Source organism: Bos indicus x Bos taurus, chromosome 11 (assembly GCF_003369695.1).
Source record: "Bos indicus x Bos taurus breed Angus x Brahman F1 hybrid chromosome 11, Bos_hybrid_MaternalHap_v2.0, whole genome shotgun sequence".
NCBI lineage: Eukaryota > Metazoa > Chordata > Mammalia > Artiodactyla > Bovidae > Bos > Bos indicus x Bos taurus.
In genome coordinates, this window is record NC_040086.1 from 98178029 (window position 1) to 98195672 (window position 17644).

The window sequence follows — 17644 nt, forward strand, 5'->3', positions numbered from 1 at the left end:
AGAGACCATGCACTTACTCCGTAGATAGTATCAGAACCACTGGAATAGGGACTTGCCTGGTGGTGCAGTGGTTAAGACTCAGCCCTCCCAATGCACAGGTTCTATCCCTGGTCAGGGAACTAAGATCCCACATGCCGCGTGGAGTGGCCAGAAACTTAAAAACAACATACATTGAAACAATCTCCTGAGGAATAATTGCCTTCAGTATTAGTTGCCAAGGTACCAGGAGAACTGTTGTCTCTTTTTGGCCATGCCTCAACATGTTTTGCTTGTCCGTCCATCCTTCTGTGCAGTAATTCATGCATTTCTTGAGACATTGCTGTGCACTGGGGTTTCAGCTGCAAACTGGCAGCTCTGCCCTCTACGCTTACATTCTGGTCAATTGCAGTGAAGAAACCCAACCATAAGACAAGGCCTATGGCTGTGTTTTAGACCGAAGTCTCATGATTGAGACAAGTAAAGGCCTTGAGACGGCAGTCGGCCAACCATATCTGCCGGTTCTGTGTCTGTGGAGTCAACCTTCCAGAGATAAAAAACAAAAATCCAGAAAGTTCCAAAAAAGCAAAACTTGAATTTGCTGTGTGCCGGCAACTATTTACATAGCATTTCCATTGTATCAAGTATTATAAATAATTTAGAGAAAATTTAAAGTGTACAGGAGGATGTGCCTAGGTTACATGGCAAATACTACACCATTTTACATAAGGGACTTGAGCACCCTCAGATTTCAGTATCCATGAGGGTCTTGAAACCAATCCCTGTGGATACCGAGGGATGACTATATCTTAAGAGGATGAGGCCTGCTCTATTTTGAAAGATTTATTCTTTTTATGAGAGCTTATTACTTTTAAAATTAGAAATAATTGTAATTACTTTGAAGTTTAGAGTCATACTTCATGCTCTTGACTCCCTGATTCTTTAATCCCTAAGAGACAAAGGGAGTTTGGTATTCTCGGGAGTACATGAAAAGTGTTCTGACATCTCTGTCCAAGGAAGATTGGAATTAAAATGATTTCTAAGACTTTCTACCATGTGTACCTCACTAGCAATCAGTGAAATGGAAATTAGAACCAACTACATTTTCGAAAAAATAACAAGCTGTCATTTTTGTTGAGTGGAAAGAAGTTGAAAAGATTCAGAATATCTGTTGACAAGCATATGGGGGTATCACCAAATCTTTTTAGATAGTTTTTGAGTGGATGGTTTGGCAGCATTTATCTAAACATGGATTCTGTAGTTCTGCACTTGGGAATTGATGCTCAAAAAGTCACAGAAGAGCACAGGAATCTGTGTGTAACAGGATGTTTGCTGAAGCGTTGTTTGTATTAGGGAAAAATTAGACGCCATCTAACTGTTAGGAGGGTATTGGTTAAAATTAAGATGCATCCATACAATGAAAGGCCACACAAGCACTGCTAGATCGAGGCGGATGTCTCTACAAGCACCAAGCAGCACAGCATGCGGAGTGTGGCCCTGTTTGTGCAGAAAAGGACATCTGTGTGTCCACATGTGTATGAATATGTTTGTATGTACAAACATTTTCTGGGAGGCAATACTAGACGTAGTAAGCAGTGATTACCTCTGGGTGTGGGAGGCTTTACTGCTTTATCTTTTTGTGGTCTGCCTAAATGTCTTTTTCACATAATATATTTTATAGTTTAAAGCACTTTTTAAATTTTTAGTGAAGAGACTTAGGTAGTTTTTTGAAATACAAATATCAAAAGTCATGCCGCTGTGGAAATGGACTTTCTGTTGACACGGGTTACTAGGAGCTGTGGTCCCCTCTGGAAAGCTCAGTGCCTCTTCCAGGCCTGGGGCCACAGAATCCTGGAAATGGAGGGGCCCAGAGACGTGCCCGACCGTCTCTTGAGCAGTAGCTGTCTCTCATGCCGTCCTCTCGGACTAGCTCGTCTCCACTCTTCAGTGGCCTTCATGTTCCCAGCAGGCCTCAGCCCACCCTTTCCATTATCGACAAGAGAGAAAAGACCTTAGGAAGAGGAAGTTTGTGGTGGAGCTGGACATGGACTCCAGTAGCTGCTGTGTGATGTGGGGATTCTTGTTTGATTTTTTTTTTTATTCTTATTTGATTTTTAAAACCTCTTCTGCTACCTAAGATATCTTTGGGAGAAAGCACGTTTGGGTTTTTTTCCCTCTATTATTAAGCAAGTCATCTGTTTTTATGATGGAAAGTTGAAAATACCATAAAAGAGACAATCACTTGTAGTTCGAGCACACCCATCAGAAGCGTGCTGCTTGTTGACTTTTTACAAACTGGTAACTGTCGCCTCCAGAAACAGCATCACCAGCTTCCCCAGAAGGTCCTCTCTGGTCCTGTTCTTCTTGCTCTCACCCCTGAACGAAACCAGTGAAACTGTTACTGTTTTGGTGCATTTATTATCACTTTTTCTGATGTAGAGTTTTTTCTTTTTTTCAATTATAATCATACTATCTATATATTTTCCTATTGTCCTCCTTTTATAGATTAAGAATAACATTTTTTCTTATAAAAGCAATGCACAGTCATTGTTGAAAAATCAGAAAATCAAAATCAGCCCAGGGAAGAAAGTAAAAAAGACCTGTAATTCCACCACCCTGAAAAGACCCCTGTAACTTTAGGTGCCAGCTTTCTGGATCTTTTTTTGTGACTATACTCGTTCTTCTGATTTTTGTAGCAGTGGGATTATATTTTACTTATTGAACAACCTTTTTTCCCACATATTTTGACTGTGTTTACATTGTTCATTATTTTGTTAAGGCTTATTCCATTGTGTGTGCATTTGTGTACTGTGAAGTTTTTGACCTGTACTATCTTCTTGTACATTTATCTATATCCTATCTTGAATTTAAATATTGATTCACATTCTTAGTTATTCTTGATAAATCCCTCAAAATACAGTGTATTGGGATACAGAGCACATACATTTTAAAATTGCACCCTATGTGTCTTACTTATTTGACATGACCAGCTACACGCTTGTAAAACACATCCTTTTATTCCTGATAGCCATCATCTTGCCCTAGAAATTGGCACAGAAGTTTAACCACCTTAGCTTAAGAGAAGCAAAAAACTGCAAATAGTGACAAGTAGCAATAACTTAATGCACTGGAATAAATGTATAGAATGAGAGAGTCAAAAAAGTTCAATGTATCAAAACCCCATGGAAATGCTGGCCCCTAGATTAGAATTTCTTTTTGAAGTCTCAAAGGTCTTACTTGGCTTTACATAAACTTCTCCGAGGGGCACACGCATTTTTTAAAAATATTTTTTTTTGTGATATATTTAAGTAAATATTTTCCAGACACACTATTTTAACCCTAAATTAGTCTGTATGCTTTTCTAATACCATTTTCTCTATGCCAAAATAACAATGATTAATCCTGAAAACTTCATTTCTATCTTTTTTTCCCAACTTCATATATTAATCATATAGTGTTGGGTCAAAATTCAGATCTCCACTCGTCCTTAAAATACCTGTTAGAGAAGCTTTGTGTGCCTTTGCAGTTATCCACTATCACGTAGTCATATTCATTTAAAACACTTGGCGTATTTCATGTCTACCCGGGTGTTTGAGAGTATCTCCTGCCCTAGACTCTTGCCAGCTTTGGGAATCACCGTTTTTGCCAATTTGTTATGTCCTTCATTTTAAACTTGACACTGTAACACAGGCTTTTTATTTCTATATTAGAAGAGCTTCAGAAACATCATTTAAACGAGGGTAGGTAATGAGATAACGTTCCGCCAAGAAGGTTGGTGTGTCCTTTCCTCTGGGTCCCCGTGGTTGCCCTTTAGCGGTTTTCGCTCTTCCTGCCCAGCGGACAGTCGGGGCTGGTGGGACCAGGGGCTGCAGTTCTGCCTTGTGAGTGCGTGTATTTCTCCCTCCTTTACATCAGAATCCACCTCACTGCCTGGAGATCACGCCACCATCTTCAGAAAAGCTGGTCTCCGTGATGCGGTTAAGTGACCTCTCTACAGAAGATGACGACTCCGGCCACTGTAAAATGAACCGTTACGATAAGAAGATTGACAGTTTAATGAACGCGGTTGGTTGTCTCAAGTCTGAGGTGAGGGAGGTAGGGGCTGGACTGACTAGTGTCCCGAGGCCGCTGGAGACCTGTCAGGTGGGGTCCTGGTGGACACCCCCTTCCAGCTGCCTCTGCGGCCTCCCAGGGTTTCAGAGGCCCTTGTGGGGGGCAGTCAGGGCAACCTGGGATTCCTCTCCATCAAGCATTTAGCCCGGGCCTGGGCCTGGCCCTGACCTTGCCGGGGGCTCTGTATGGATGGCCTGGTTTGATTTTTTTTTTTGGAACAGTAAATGAAGTCGATGGTATTATTGTCCCTGTTTTGGAGATGAAATGACTGGAACTCTAGGGCCTCTGTTTTCCATTTTTATGCAGAAGTTTAAAAAAAATGAAGCAATGCCCCAGAGAGGCGGAGGAAGTTTGTCCTCAGTTTCTGGGCTGTGTCTCTGGGGGGACGTGGCCGTGGACTCCAGGCTGTGGCTGCCTGTGGGGCCTGTGTCCTTGGTCGCCCCCTACGCCCAGGACCCCCGGGCCCTCCCCAGAGAACCTGGGGCTGGTGGCTGCCTGGCAACAGGCCCGCCTTCCTCCACAGCCTGCGGGGCAGGGGCCTTTTGGTGACACCTCCTCTGGTGGTGTGCCAGCCAAACCACCGTTGGTATCCTGGCTCCGTGCCCAAGCAGAAAGTCACCCAGGCACCGCCCCCTCCATTTCCTCAGTTTCGAGATGAGATGAACAGTGACCGCCCAGGGTCTTTGTGACGCCTGACTGAGCTGCGCCCAGAGGACCCCCACCCCCACCCCCCACCATGACACTTGAGCACTCAGTCCAAGGTGCCCTGCCTTGGTCCTGAGCGACGGGCCTCGAGATGCGGGGAAGGGCTGCCTCCCCTCAGTGGGCCCTGGCTGCGTGCCCCCACACAGGTCAAGATGCAGAAGGGAGAGCGCCAGATGGCCAAAAGGTTCCTGGAGGAGCGGAAGGAGGAGCTGGAGGAGGTGGCCCAAGAGCTGGCCGAGACCGAGCACGAGAACACGGTGCTGCGGCACAACATCGAGCGCATCAAGGAGGAGAAGGACTACACCATGTGAGCGGCCCTGCCCTGGGCGCCTGCCCGCACGCCGGCCCGGTCCCCGGGTCACTAAAGCACTCCTGGTTCCCCGCAGAGTGCAGTGGGGGAGGGTATCGGGGAGACCTTTCTGGAAAAAAAAACAGGAGTCCCGCAGGACAGCTAGGAGCCAGGCAGGTGGGTGCAGGGGCAGAAGACACGGCTGGTCGCAGGATCGTGTCTCAGGAAGGCCCCAAGGTGGGAAGAGTCTGTGACTGAGAAGTGAAAAAAGCAGGCCAGAGCGAGGGGAACAGGGTGCACCAAGGGCAGGGCTGCCACAGAGGTTGGCAGGGGCTCTTGGTGCCCACTTGGAGGCATTTGCATTGAGGGCGCTTGGGAGCCACTGAAGGGTGTTGGAAGCAAGGGAGCGGTGTGACCAGACGCGGGGAGAGTGGAGGGGAGAGCTCAGAAGTGGATCTGAAGATGGTGGCTAGGTGGCCTTGGCAGTGGCCGGGGGCTGCGGTGACACTGGTTTCTGAGAGACCAGCAGGTGGCAGCACGTCACCGGTGTGGAGGCCCTGCTCTGGTGACCGCATTTCCTTGCAGAAGGCCACGCAGGCCTGGAGGGCCATCCCGCCCCCTCCCCCACTCCTGTGCCCTGACCAGGAGATGAGGCTCGCAGGGCATTGTGAGGCGAGCCTCGGAGTGTCAGGTGGGCAGGGCCCTGGGGGGCGGCTCACAGGGTCCTGTTCTTTCTGGCCCCAGGCTGCAGAAAAAACACCTCCAGCAGGAGAAGGAGTGCCTCATGTCCAAGCTGGTGGAGGCTGAAATGGATGGGGCTGCTGCTGCCAAACAAGTCATGGCCCTGAAGGATACCATCGGGAAACTGAAATCGGTAAGCGGCCGCCAGAGCCACCCAGCCCGGTGCTGGGCCCAGAGAGGGGCCACTTGAAGGGGCCACGCAGTCATCATGCTGACTTTATGACATCTTCAGGCCAGGGAAGGGCACTCTTAACTCCTCAGCACCCCCTCCCCTCTTCTCACTTTTGGGGCCTGACCCTCAAAGATGACCTTTGGTAGCTGGGGCCTCCGAGGAGATGTCATCATGGGTCTCCTGGGATCACAGTAAATCCAGGCATCTGATTCCTGCAAGTATCAGGCACCAAGTGTATCGTCCAGGAAGTGCACCTCTTCCAGGAAGCCTGCCGTAACTGCGCTCACCCACACTGAACTCTCCGGCCCCTTTTTCCACCTGGCACTGTCGGCAGGCTCAGCTCCAGCCCATCCCTCCTGGTCTTCCTCCAGCAGCTGCCTTTGCCCAGCTCTTCTTGCCCAGGCTTCCTGGCACCAGGGACTCCTAAGTTCCCCATGGAAACTCCTTGTGCCAGCTCTTCCATTCTCCCCTTGTGCCTGGCAAGACTGCCTCCTGTCTTCCAGGAGAAACAGATGACCTGCTCGGACATCAACACCCTAACGAGGCAGAAAGAACTTCTCCTGCAGAAGCTGAGCACATTTGAAGAGACCAACCGCACTCTCCGAGACCTGCTGAGGGAACAACACTGCAAAGAGGTGAGCGGCAGCCCCCGCCCCACCCAGGCTCCCATGCAGAACCTGGGCCCTTCCAGCCCTGCAGGCTCCTGTCTTTAAAAAGAAAATATTCTCGGTGCCTGCCTGACCTGAGGGGTCATAGGACAATTGGCTGAAATCAATCATATGAAATGCTGGGCGTCTGGTAGACAGGCTGGCTTCCTTTTTGAAGTGGGCCTGGCAGTACAAGAAGGACCTTGGAAGTCAGAAGGGCAGCGGGGAGTCAGGGAGGGGTTTTAGCCCATCCCAGGGTTCGTGTGGCAAAGCAGGCATGGGAGGAGACCTGAGTTTTAGGAAAGTAGGAGGCTTAATGGCTGGCAGATACATTGTATGATATTACTTTGTTTTCTTAAAAAAAAAATGGTCTCTGAAATATATTTTATGTTAGCAAATGATTCTGAAAAGATTGACAGTATAAACAGCTCTCTTCCCATTTGGTTCAACCCAAAGGGGTACCTGGAGTCTCAAAATGCCAGTCCTGACGAGATGGTATTTTTCTTAGATTTTGTTTGTTTGCTTCTTTAGGGTTTGTTTTTTTTTTTTTCCGCTGCCTCGTGCAGTTTGTGGGATCCTAGACCCCTGACCAGGGATCAAACCCATACCCCCTGCCGAGGAAGCTCAGAGTCCCAACCACTGAACTGCCAGGGAAGTCCCTGTTTTTCTTAGTTTACCGTCTTTTTTTAAGAAGCAGTGTCAACTTCCTTTGTTTTTATTTAGAAAATTAACGTTTAAAATGATAGTGTACCTGCTATCCAACTTTCCAAACAAAACCTTGTCCACATGGCTGAATCCCTCTAGGTCTCCTTTGTCAATAACCTCGTCTCCCTCCCATCAGCGGGGAACTTTATCTGCGATCCGGTAGTTTTTCTCTTGGGTATGCATCCTCAGGCAACCTACGGTATAGTTTAGCATGTTCTCAAACTTGACATAAATGATATTGTTCCATATGTATTCTTCTGAGTTTGCTTTTTTCAGTCAATGCTTTTATGAGATCTATCCATTTTTAAACTTGAAACCTAAGGTGGTTCATTTTCCCTGCTCTATTCTGTTTTATGACAGCACCACAACTTACTTACTCACCCTTCCGTTGATGGAGACAATTTTTAGTTGTTTGGGTTCACAAGCAGTGAGTGTTATTTTGCACACTCGTCTGGACTATTCCTGGTGTACAGGAAACATGAGAGTTTCCAGAATATATTTCTACGACTTTTACTAGCTACAGCTAAATTATCCTCTTAAAATATTTCTGTCTCATTTCTGGTTCAGTGTTCATGGGGCGTGATTTTTAACCTCTCTGGGCCTCAGTTTTCCCACCTATAAAATGGGAATAGCATCTTTCACATGGGGTGGTAAGAGATTTAGAGATGTTACCTGGACAAGGATTGTGCATACTCCCGGCACACGGTGGGTGCTTGATAAATGGTGGCTGATGCTACTGCTTGTCCTGGGACTGGAGGGGCTTTCAGAAAACCTCTTCCTACCAATTTTTTCCCCTTTTTGCCTTCTTACCTTCTATTATACCAGCCTGGAAGCCCAGATTCTCCAGTTGGAGGTGAAGGGTCAGCTAATTTAAACTCCCACCATAGCAGGTGTCCCCAGTTCTATCTCGGCGCTCACCTCCTCCTGCCTGTGTGGCCCTCGGGACTGCACCCCCATCTCAGTGCTTCCTGGGGAGTGCTCAGAGCGGTGGGGGCAGTGTTCCGGCTCTGGAGTCCTTTGGCTTCGGGCCCAGCTCTGCCGTTTCTGACTGTGTGATCTCAGGCAGCTGACTTCACTTCTCCCAGCCTCAGTCTTTTGGTCCGTGAAATGGGCGTGGTGACAGTGCCTGGCTCCATAGGGTGGGGGATTTGCTGTGGTCATGTGTTAGTCTATGTAGCGTCCCCCGGAGGCTCAGAGGGCGTCATGGCCTATCCTACAGTGATCAGCTGCAGGCTTTGGATCCCCGGTCCAGGCTTTTGTCCTGTGTTCTTTGCCTCTTGTTGCTGGAGAAACCACAGTGCTGTCTTCTTTCAGTTCCTGGGTCCTCAGGAAATTTGGGGACTGGGGAGCCCTTTTCTCTTGGTCCATGAGGGTGAACTGAGGGACTGAAACAGAAAGAGGAGTGAGCCTTCTGCTTGGGGTACTTTGTTCGGGTGCCTGGGAGGAAGAATAGAGATGGTTCACAAAGACACAGCCCAGTGAGAAAGTGGGCAAGGGTGTGAGCAGGCAGTCTGGGGAAGGGGAAGCCTACGTGGCTAAATAAGCATGAGAGTTATTTAGTAATTAGGGAAGTGCGAATTAACAGAAGGGTTCATGCTGGCAAGACTGGCAAGAGGTAGAGGCTGGCTACTGCCCGGTGTGCTCACGTCCTGCTTGAAGCCGTGTGAGTCAGTGCAGGCATTTTGCAGGGCATGTCAGCTGTCACAAATCACAAACCTTCTGGCCCAGCCATTCTTACTCTTTGTGTCAGTCCTGAGGAGACACCGTGGTATATGCTCAACGTGTCTATTGCTGCAGTATTTACAGTTGCAAAACCCAGGAGCCACCTTATTGCCCAAAAGTTATGGGGAGAGGTTAGAAATACCACTGCAAAAAAAAAAAAGAAACAACAAAAACAAAAAAGAAATACCACTGCATTTTAGAGACAGAAAGCAGATTATAGAGGTTGGGGAATTCCGTGGCGGTCTAGTGGTTAGGACTTGGCACTTTCACTGCCAGGGCCCGGGTTCAGTCCCTGGCCGAGGAACTAAGATCCTGCAAGTCGTGTGGCATGCCACCCCACCCCACCCCTACACACAAAAGAACAGATCAGGGGTTGCTGGGGGCAGGGAGGGAGAGAAAATGGAGACTGCTTGACAGGTGCGGGTTTCCTTTTAGGTGATGAAAAAATTGTGAAACTAGAGAGTAGTGGGTCTACCCTGGTGGCTCAGACAGTAAAGAATCCTCCTGCAATTTAGGAGATCTGGGTTCGAGATCTGGGTTGGGAAGATCCCCTGGAGGAGGGCATGGCCACTCCAGTATTCTTGCCTGTAGAATTCCATGGACAGAGGAGCCTGGCATGCTGCAGTCCATAGGGTCGCGAAGAGTCGGACATGACTGAGCGACTAATACTTTTACTTTTCTCTTTCAGATGGTAGTGATGGTTATTCAACATTGTAAATGTACCATACACCACTGAGTTTTACACTTGAAAATGGTGGCAAAGTTTGTTACATTTGACCAAATATACCAAAAACTATTGAACTGTACATTTTAAATGGATGACCTATATCTGAATTTCTATCTCAATAAAGATTTTTTAAAAAATCCAGTTGTAGACAGAATTACAGTATGGTATCATTTTGGTAAAATTACACATTAATCCCTCCCCACCCCTCACCTCCCAAAAGCTGGTTCTCTAGGTGTAGCTCTGTGTAAGGGCAGAGAGGAAGGATGGGCAGGACAGTCACCAAACTCGCCACTGTAGGGCTGGGTTTGGAGGTGGGGATAAGGGGTTCATTAAGTATTTTATTATGAGTATATAATTCATTACTTCCCTCATGAGAAACATAATTTTCAGGACAGGAATAGGATCTAGAGGAAGTAGACCTCTCAGTTTATTGGTTAACGAGTTGGCTTTTCCCGCCTTCCCTTAAAGGATTCTGAAAGATTGATGGAGCAACAAGGGACACTGCTGAAACGGCTGGCAGAGGCGGACTCTGAGAAAGCGGTAACACACAGCGCCCCCTGCCGGCCAGAGCGGGTATAGGCGACAGCATAGAGGTGCTGAGCGGCTGCAGAAGGGCTGGAGCCCTACTCTGATTTTTTGGGGGGGTCTTAGTTTCAAATCTGTAAAAAATATGAAGCAGATATTCCCATCCCTCCTTTTCCACCGGGCTTGTCTAGCTGCTCACTTGAGAGCTTGAATCACCAAGTTGGACGCTAGCCTGAGGGATGGTGATGGATTTGTAAGCCATCAGTTTGTTCTCTGCATTTCCTCATTTGTATTACGGTGTAGACCTGTTGACCCCCAAATTCCAGTTCTCCCAAGGAATCTCTGCCAAGGCATCACCTTCCAAAGTCTGTTCCATGGAACCTTGAGTTCCTCAAGTGTTAATGGGTATAAGAAACAAAAGGGGGGGAAGTGATACATGGCCAAATAAATATGGGAAAATACTGACCAGCCCGAATGGCTCATTCAACAAGCTGCTTAACTTCAAGACTTTCTGGAGCGTTAGATGTATTAATGTCTGTTGTGAGGTTCTGAGAGAGAGAAATAGAGACCATGATTGCCAAGGTTTAGCCGTGGTGCCTGGCTGAACATCACTAGGATTCGGCAGTCATGGTGATGATGCCTGAACGTGCATTCCCAGTTCAAGAGCCTTGTCAAATTATGATACATCAGAAAATGGAAATACTAAGGTGCTTTATCAAAAGATACATATTTAATCACACTATGGTAAACGTGGTTATACAGCAAAATATGTATTTGGCTTTTTAATCTGTGTTAACAGTGGTTATCTCTGGGTGGGAGATTGTGGGCATTCCTTAGTGTTTTTTTGGTGTGTCAGTATTTCCCACAGTTAACATTATTTTAAATTGTTATAAAAAAAAATTGTGATACAGATGTTAGGTGCTTCCTGCTCAGATCTCTGTGACATGGGCCAGTATCTCTGGGACTTGAGCCCAGTGGCCAGGCACTCACAGGAGTTTTGTCCTCCCTGGGCCGAGCCTCCTCTCCCTTCCCAGGGAGCTCATGACAGTCTGTTCTCCCCAGCGCCTGCTATTACTGCTGCAAGACAAAGACAAGGAGGTGGAAGAGCTCCTCCAGGAAATACAATGTGAGAAGGTACCATCCCCGACAGTCGCTCCTCCGTATGGGCTGGGAGAGTGCCCTCTCCCAGGTCGTGGGTAGAGTGCGCTCTGGAATCGCAGAGCTGGGTTCAAATCCTGGCTCTGTCACTTTCTCCGTCTCTCCAAAGGCTCAAGCAAAGACAGCATCTGAGCTTTCCAAGTCCATGGAGACCATGCGGGGGCATTTGCAGGCACAGCTTCGGTGCAAAGAGGCGGAGAACAGTCGCCTGTGTATGCAGATCAAGGTACCTGCTTGGCCCCACTGATGGGAAAGGGAGAGGGCAGTGCCTGGCGGTCCAGGAGCCATGGCCTGGCCAAGGTGCTCATGTTCAGGATTTGCCCCCAAAGGTTTAGGGGGCACTGCTGCCAAAGCACTCTGAGCCAGTGGCAAGGGATACTCTGGGCCAGGGGCAAGAGCAGGGGTTTGGGTGTTCTTCCCAGCAGTGACCAGTTGGGTGCCATGCTTCTGAGCCAGTCACTTAATCCCTTAGGCCTCCAGTTCTCCTAACTACCCATGGGGTGGGTAGAGGGTTGGCGGGGGGCTGACCCTCTAAGGTCACAGCTCTGCTGAGTAACTGAGGAATATCTCTGACTACTGTACTGGGAGTTCAGGGAAGGATGCCAGGATGTTAAGATAGAGTTCTGTCTTAACACTAAGAACCAGTGGGTTCCGTAATGGGAGAGGTGCTGTGGGAAACTGGGCAGGGCCCTCACATCTCTGGTCTGCATCGCCTCCCACACAGTTGACCTGATTTCTCTCTTCCTCATTCCTCCTTTTTGCTGCCTCCCCGCCCCGCCTCACCCTGCCCCGGACTTCTCATCTCTCTCCTCTGTCTCTCCTCCACCGTTGTCCCTGTCTCCCAGAACCTGGAGCGCAGCGGGAACCAGCACAAGGCGGAAGTGGAGGCCATCATGGAGCAGCTGAAGGAACTGAAGCAGAAGGGAGAACGAGACAAAGAGTCCTTGAAGAAAGCCATCCGAGCCCAAAAAGAGAGAGCCGAGAAGAGCGAGGAGTATGCTGAGCAGCTGCACGTGCAACTTGCCGACAAGGTAGCGGCGTCCCCGAGGAGGGCAGGCCGACGAGGAAGGGAAGGAGGGGTGGGGCGGTGGATAGGCGAGGAGTGGATGGGCAGGTGGAGGTGAAAAGCTCAAGAGAGGTGGCTGGGCAGGCAAATGGAGAAATAGATGGCAGTGGAGAGGGTGAATGAGCTGGGAGGACGGGTGGCTGGCTGGAGGAAGAGGCAGTCAGGGAGTTAACAGCTAAAAGGGTGGTGATGGGGGAGGGCGGCTGGCTGGAGACAAGTGGAGGGTTTGTGGGACATTCTAACCGCATCAGTATCACAGGTGGGAGTGATGGTTATGGATTTGCAGTCAGGGTGCATGTGATGCTGGAAACGGAAAAGTAGCATCTGGCTCCTGCTTTAGTCTCAGTGCTTCTAGAAAGGAATTGCAGGAGGGGGTTTATGTTATCAGGGTGAGGGGTGTGGCCTGGGATGACCCTCAGCTCCCTTGGCCTCAGTGCTGACACCTGACCGATGGACCCTGTCTACTGTCCCCTATTCCCAGGATCTTTATGTTGCTGAAGCTTTATCCACTCTGGAGTCATGGAGGAGCCGCTATAACCAAGTTGTAAAAGACAAAGGAGACCTTGAGCTGGAAATTATTGTCCTGAACGAGTATGTCTGTGTGAGGAGAGGGCATGGGGCCAATTGGAGGAGGGGGTGAGCCGGTGCATGGTGCCAGGCATCTGAGGCAGCTCGCGTGGGCCACACGGGTGCCATCTGGTCTCCTCTGGTCCAGGGCTGCACTGGACTGGCCGAGGTAGGCCCTGGTTCCAGCCCTGTCCCAGGGTCCTGCCCCCTGGTGGGCACTATGAAGAGGCCTTCTCTGCTCAAACCTGGGCCAGAGCGGGGCCCTAACCTGCACAGCAGGGAAACAAGCCCAGCCTCAGTGGTGTCCTCCTTCCAGTTCTTGGGGGACAGGGCAGCTGGTTTCTGCCTTCACCCTGTCTTCTCTCAGCTTCTCTTTGTCTGCCAGTCAGTAGGTCAGAGGTACGGCCTGGGAGTAGGGGGCACAAGTGGCCTTAAGTTGAAGGTGACTGAACACACCTTCCTCGTCACTGGTGGACTATCAACAGTGACCATTCTCCGGCTCAGCCGAATTCATGTGTTCATTCATTTGTTTATTGAGCAGCTACTATGTACCAGGCTGTGTATTGACCTTTAAGGTTACAGCAGTTAAAAAACAAATGCATTGCCTTCCCCATGATGTTAACCCTGTACTGCACTTATGCCGGGCACTACCCTTGGGATTCTCCATCTAGTGGGAAAAAATGGATAGTTAAGGCAGAAGGATCTGAGGTACAGATGAAAGGGATCATGGAAGACATGTCCTGAGGTGGGATGTCTGAACTGGGCTTTTCAAGTTGAGCTGGCGTTTGCTGGTGAAGCAATAGAATGCGTTTGCTTGGGCCTAGTTAGTACTTGCAAAACATTTGCTGAATGACGAACTCTAATTTCTCAATACTCAAAAAAAAAGGAGCCGTGTGCCTTTTTACTGCTTTGTGGCACCTGCCCTCACCCAGGGGAGATGGAACCCCAGTGCGATGTGTGTGTGAGGGAGATGGATGCCTGCGGGCACCCCTGACCTCTGAGCCTGGGAGTTCTGTCCTGACTTCAGTTCCTGATGGGCTAAGAGATCAGGAACTACTTTGGGGAGCTGGGAAGGGACTGCACCCGTGGCCCTTGTCTTCAGACAGTGTCTCAGCCTTGTGGGACGATTAGAACAGAGAAGGCTTCTGGGAGGCGGGTGGTAAGGGAGGTAGACCTTAAAGGCTACTGTATGAGAGCGGGCTACCTGGGAACGCCATGGGCGCCAATGCGGGGGCAGCTGCTCTTCGCAGTGGAGACTGGGAGCAGGCCGGGTGCCAAGGAGAGGAGGGACATGGGTGACCTGGGAAGGAAGCCCAGGCCCCACTCCACACAAAGACGCAGGCTGCTCATAGCCCGCGGGCTTGATTGTGTCTGCTTTCGCTTTGTGACCTTCCAGCCGGGTGACAGATCTCGTAAACCAACAACAGACCTTGGAGGAGAAGATGCGGGAAGACCGGGACAGCCTGGTGGAGAGACTACATCGGCAGACCGCCGAGTATTCCGCGTTCAAACTAGAGAACGAGAGGCTGAAGGTGGGTCGTGAGAGCCAGGCCCGGGACATTCGGGTAGAGAGCAGATGGCTGGGCATTCCTGGTTGGGCCCAGAGATGACCGCCGGGGCCTCCCGAGGGCCTGGAGGCAGCAGTGGGCTAAGAGGGCTTCCTCTGGAGTCGGGGAGACCCAGATTCAAGTCCTGACCAAACCTTGTGGAGTTGCAGGACCCGAACAGGATGTCTGCCTCGCTGTCGCTGCAGTTTCCTTAGGGGGAGGAAGTGAGGTCCTGCGTGGAGGGTGAGGCGGGTGAAGTGCCCCACGTGACATTCAGCCCATGCATGTGAGGTCGATCTGACCTTGAAGTTAACACTGATGCTCCTGGCGCACTGCTGGGACCATCCACTTGCATTCACTCTCACTGTAACCTCCCAATAATGTGATAATTACTCCATTTTCTAGAATAAGGAGACTGCTTAGAGCAAGTTTAAGTTTCTTGCCAAGAGTCTGCCCTTGGAAGTATTGGGAGTTTGGATTTGAACTTCAGTCTGACTCTGGGGCTGTAACCACTAGCTTTTAACCACTCACTTTACACCCTCCAGCAACCCGGTGGTGAGAGGCAGCGAACAGAGGTTGACATTGCAGAGCCAGGTTTGATCTTGCTTTTTAACTGATCTGGGCAATAGTGTCTTTTTTTTTTTTTTTTTTTACTGATTTTTGTTAAGATAGATTTAAGGAAGTATAATATAGAAAGGTACACAAAACAGACGTACTTTGTCCACCAGTCACCCTGATGGAACCTTAAAGCCAGCCACCCCGGTGACCTCACCTAGTTACAAACATCCGATGCTAACGGAATGGTTGTCCTGACTCTGTCACTCCAGATGAGTTGGCCTGGTTTTGAACTCTGAGCCTGGCCCTTGTGGCTTTTCCTCGGCGTTCTGTTTGTGGAAGTTATCCACGGCGTGTGTGGTGGTGCGTCCGTCTCTGTGCCGTGCATTGTGCCGTTGTAGGAATTATCCCACGACACGCTTGTCCATTCTGCTGTCGACGGATGTCCGGCGGTACAGCTTCCTATACCTTGAAGTAGAAATGCTCGGTCAGTAGGTGGTACGGTGACCCTCGGTAGGTGCCCGCGAACGTAAAGCTGGGTGTGCAGGTCTCCAGGCTCATCAGGGGCGTGTGAGCAACGTGCTCCGTGTCTCCGCAGCAGTGCTTGGTGGCGTCCGTCTTTTTCATTTTAAAAAGGTGGGAGAGCGTTCGTGTCACTGGTTGCCGTGCAGGTGTTGGACAAGTGACAGACAAGCCCACGCCTGACAGTTAACTAGGGTATTATTTGAAGGCCGCTATGTCTGTGTGGTGAGATACAGTGTGGCTCTTCAGAATGTCTGTAGAAGTATATTTTCCCAGACATTAATTACAAAGGCAATCATAATTACAGAGGTAAAATATGCTTATATGAAAGTTGAAAACATCACAGAAATGTGATGGCAGAACTGAAGGTCTCTGTTACCTGTATATGTACATTTATTCCAGTTTTTTTACTCTGATAGTAACCTGCATATTCAAACATATGCACATTCATCCTTCCATCTGTTATTCTGCAGCTTAATTTTCCCACTCAACCACATTTCATGGATATCTTTTTTTTCTTTTGCTTTCTTTCTTTTAAATGAGTGCTTATTATTTTATTGAGATACCATGACTTTATTTTGTCCCATCTGCTAAGGTGAGCATTTATTGATGAGAGAAGTAGTTCTCAACATACTTGTTAATTGAAGAGTTTGTTGCAAAGCACTGGATATAATATAATCCCATGCTTACTGGAAAAAATAAAATATCTACACAGCTATCAATATATAGCCATATACTAAGGAATCATGATTTGTTTTTCTGGGTTTTATCTCCATTTTCTTTAATGATAATATGTTGCCTTTTTCTCGTTTTTTTCTTTATTTTGGTCATGCCCTGAGGCATTCGGATCTTAGTTTCCTAAAGATCAAATCCTGGCTCCCAGGAGTGAAAGTGCTGAATCCTAACCATGGGACTGCCAAGGAATTCCCAATAATGCATTGCTTTTGTGATAAGAACAGAAAAACACGGGAATCTCTTATTTTCATCTGTCTTCACTTGAGTTGGTCATATTGGGAAGCCCTGCCTTGGTGCCTGTCTGAGGAAACCTGCTGGCAGGGGTCGAGTAGGTGGGGCTTCCCTTTGCCAGCCCCTCAGAGTAGGAGTCAGGGCTTGGTTTGGCCACCTGCTCCAGGACCTTTCCTGCTGGTTACCCACTAGCCGGTTAACCTTGATCTGGTTCCCTTCTAGGCTAGCTTCGCCCCAATGGAGGACAAGCTCAACCAGGCGCACATCGAGGTCCAGCAGCTGAAGGCATCAGTTAAGAACTATGAGGGAATGATTGACAACTATAAGAGTCAGGTAGGCTGTCCGGTGTCAGCGGCCCTGCCAGGGCAGCAGCGCCTCCTGCTATGGAGGGAGGTTCACCCCAAGGCCTCCCCCCAAAAAGGTGTCTGTTTGTTTTTTTTTCACCAAAACTTGGCTCTGCCCAAGATGGCCCAATGCTTTGTTGGTTCCCAGGTGATGAAGACCAGACTGGAGGCTGATGAAGTGGCTGCCCAGCTGGAACGCTGTGACAAAGAGAACAAGATCCTTAAAGATGAGATGAACAAAGAGATTGAAGCGGTATTGCTCCCTGTGCTCGCCTTCTTCCCCTCCCCAGTCCCGGGCCTGCAGTCTGTCCCTCCTGTCTGTCCTTGACGCTCTCCGATGTGCTTCTCATCTCTTCTCTCTCCTGCTTCCTCGTTATTCCTCTTTCTCATCCTGGTTTTCCTTAAAAAAAAAAAAATTTCCCCTGCTTGGAACATTCAGGTGGATTCAGATCCACAGATCTGTCAGGCCTTAGGTGTGCCTGTTGCATGCCTTCTTTGTGATGTTTTAATTTTGTGCCAACCAAAAAATTGCCTCCTGTCCCCTTCCCTGCCAAAAAGCATTATTATTCTAGAGACAGCTTGGCTGTCTGGAAGCAA

General features: G+C 48.9%; 1 protein-coding gene across 19 annotated transcripts in view; it reads left to right on the forward strand.

Moving 5' to 3' along the window:
• The window catches only part of ODF2 (outer dense fiber of sperm tails 2), a 29210-nt gene that overhangs the window by 4717 nt on the left and 6849 nt on the right, over window positions 1-17644 (forward strand). For 11 of the 19 annotated variants that reach the window (XM_027556435.1, XM_027556439.1, XM_027556437.1 and 8 more), the window contains 12 exons: window positions 3892-4062; window positions 4941-5101; window positions 5828-5957; window positions 6500-6631; window positions 10266-10337; window positions 11385-11456; window positions 11590-11706; window positions 12326-12511; window positions 13028-13137; window positions 14510-14645; window positions 16926-17036; window positions 17196-17300. In XM_027556435.1, the coding sequence (XP_027412236.1) occupies window positions 3892-4062; window positions 4941-5101; window positions 5828-5957; window positions 6500-6631; window positions 10266-10337; window positions 11385-11456; window positions 11590-11706; window positions 12326-12511; window positions 13028-13137; window positions 14510-14645; window positions 16926-17036; window positions 17196-17300 (1503 nt within the window). The remainder of the gene's footprint in view (window positions 1-3891; window positions 4063-4940; window positions 5102-5827; window positions 5958-6499; window positions 6632-10265; window positions 10338-11384; window positions 11457-11589; window positions 11707-12325; window positions 12512-13027; window positions 13138-14509; window positions 14646-16925; window positions 17037-17195; window positions 17301-17644) is intronic. The other 8 variants (XM_027556436.1, XM_027556438.1, XM_027556443.1 and 5 more) reach the window with 1 other exon arrangement.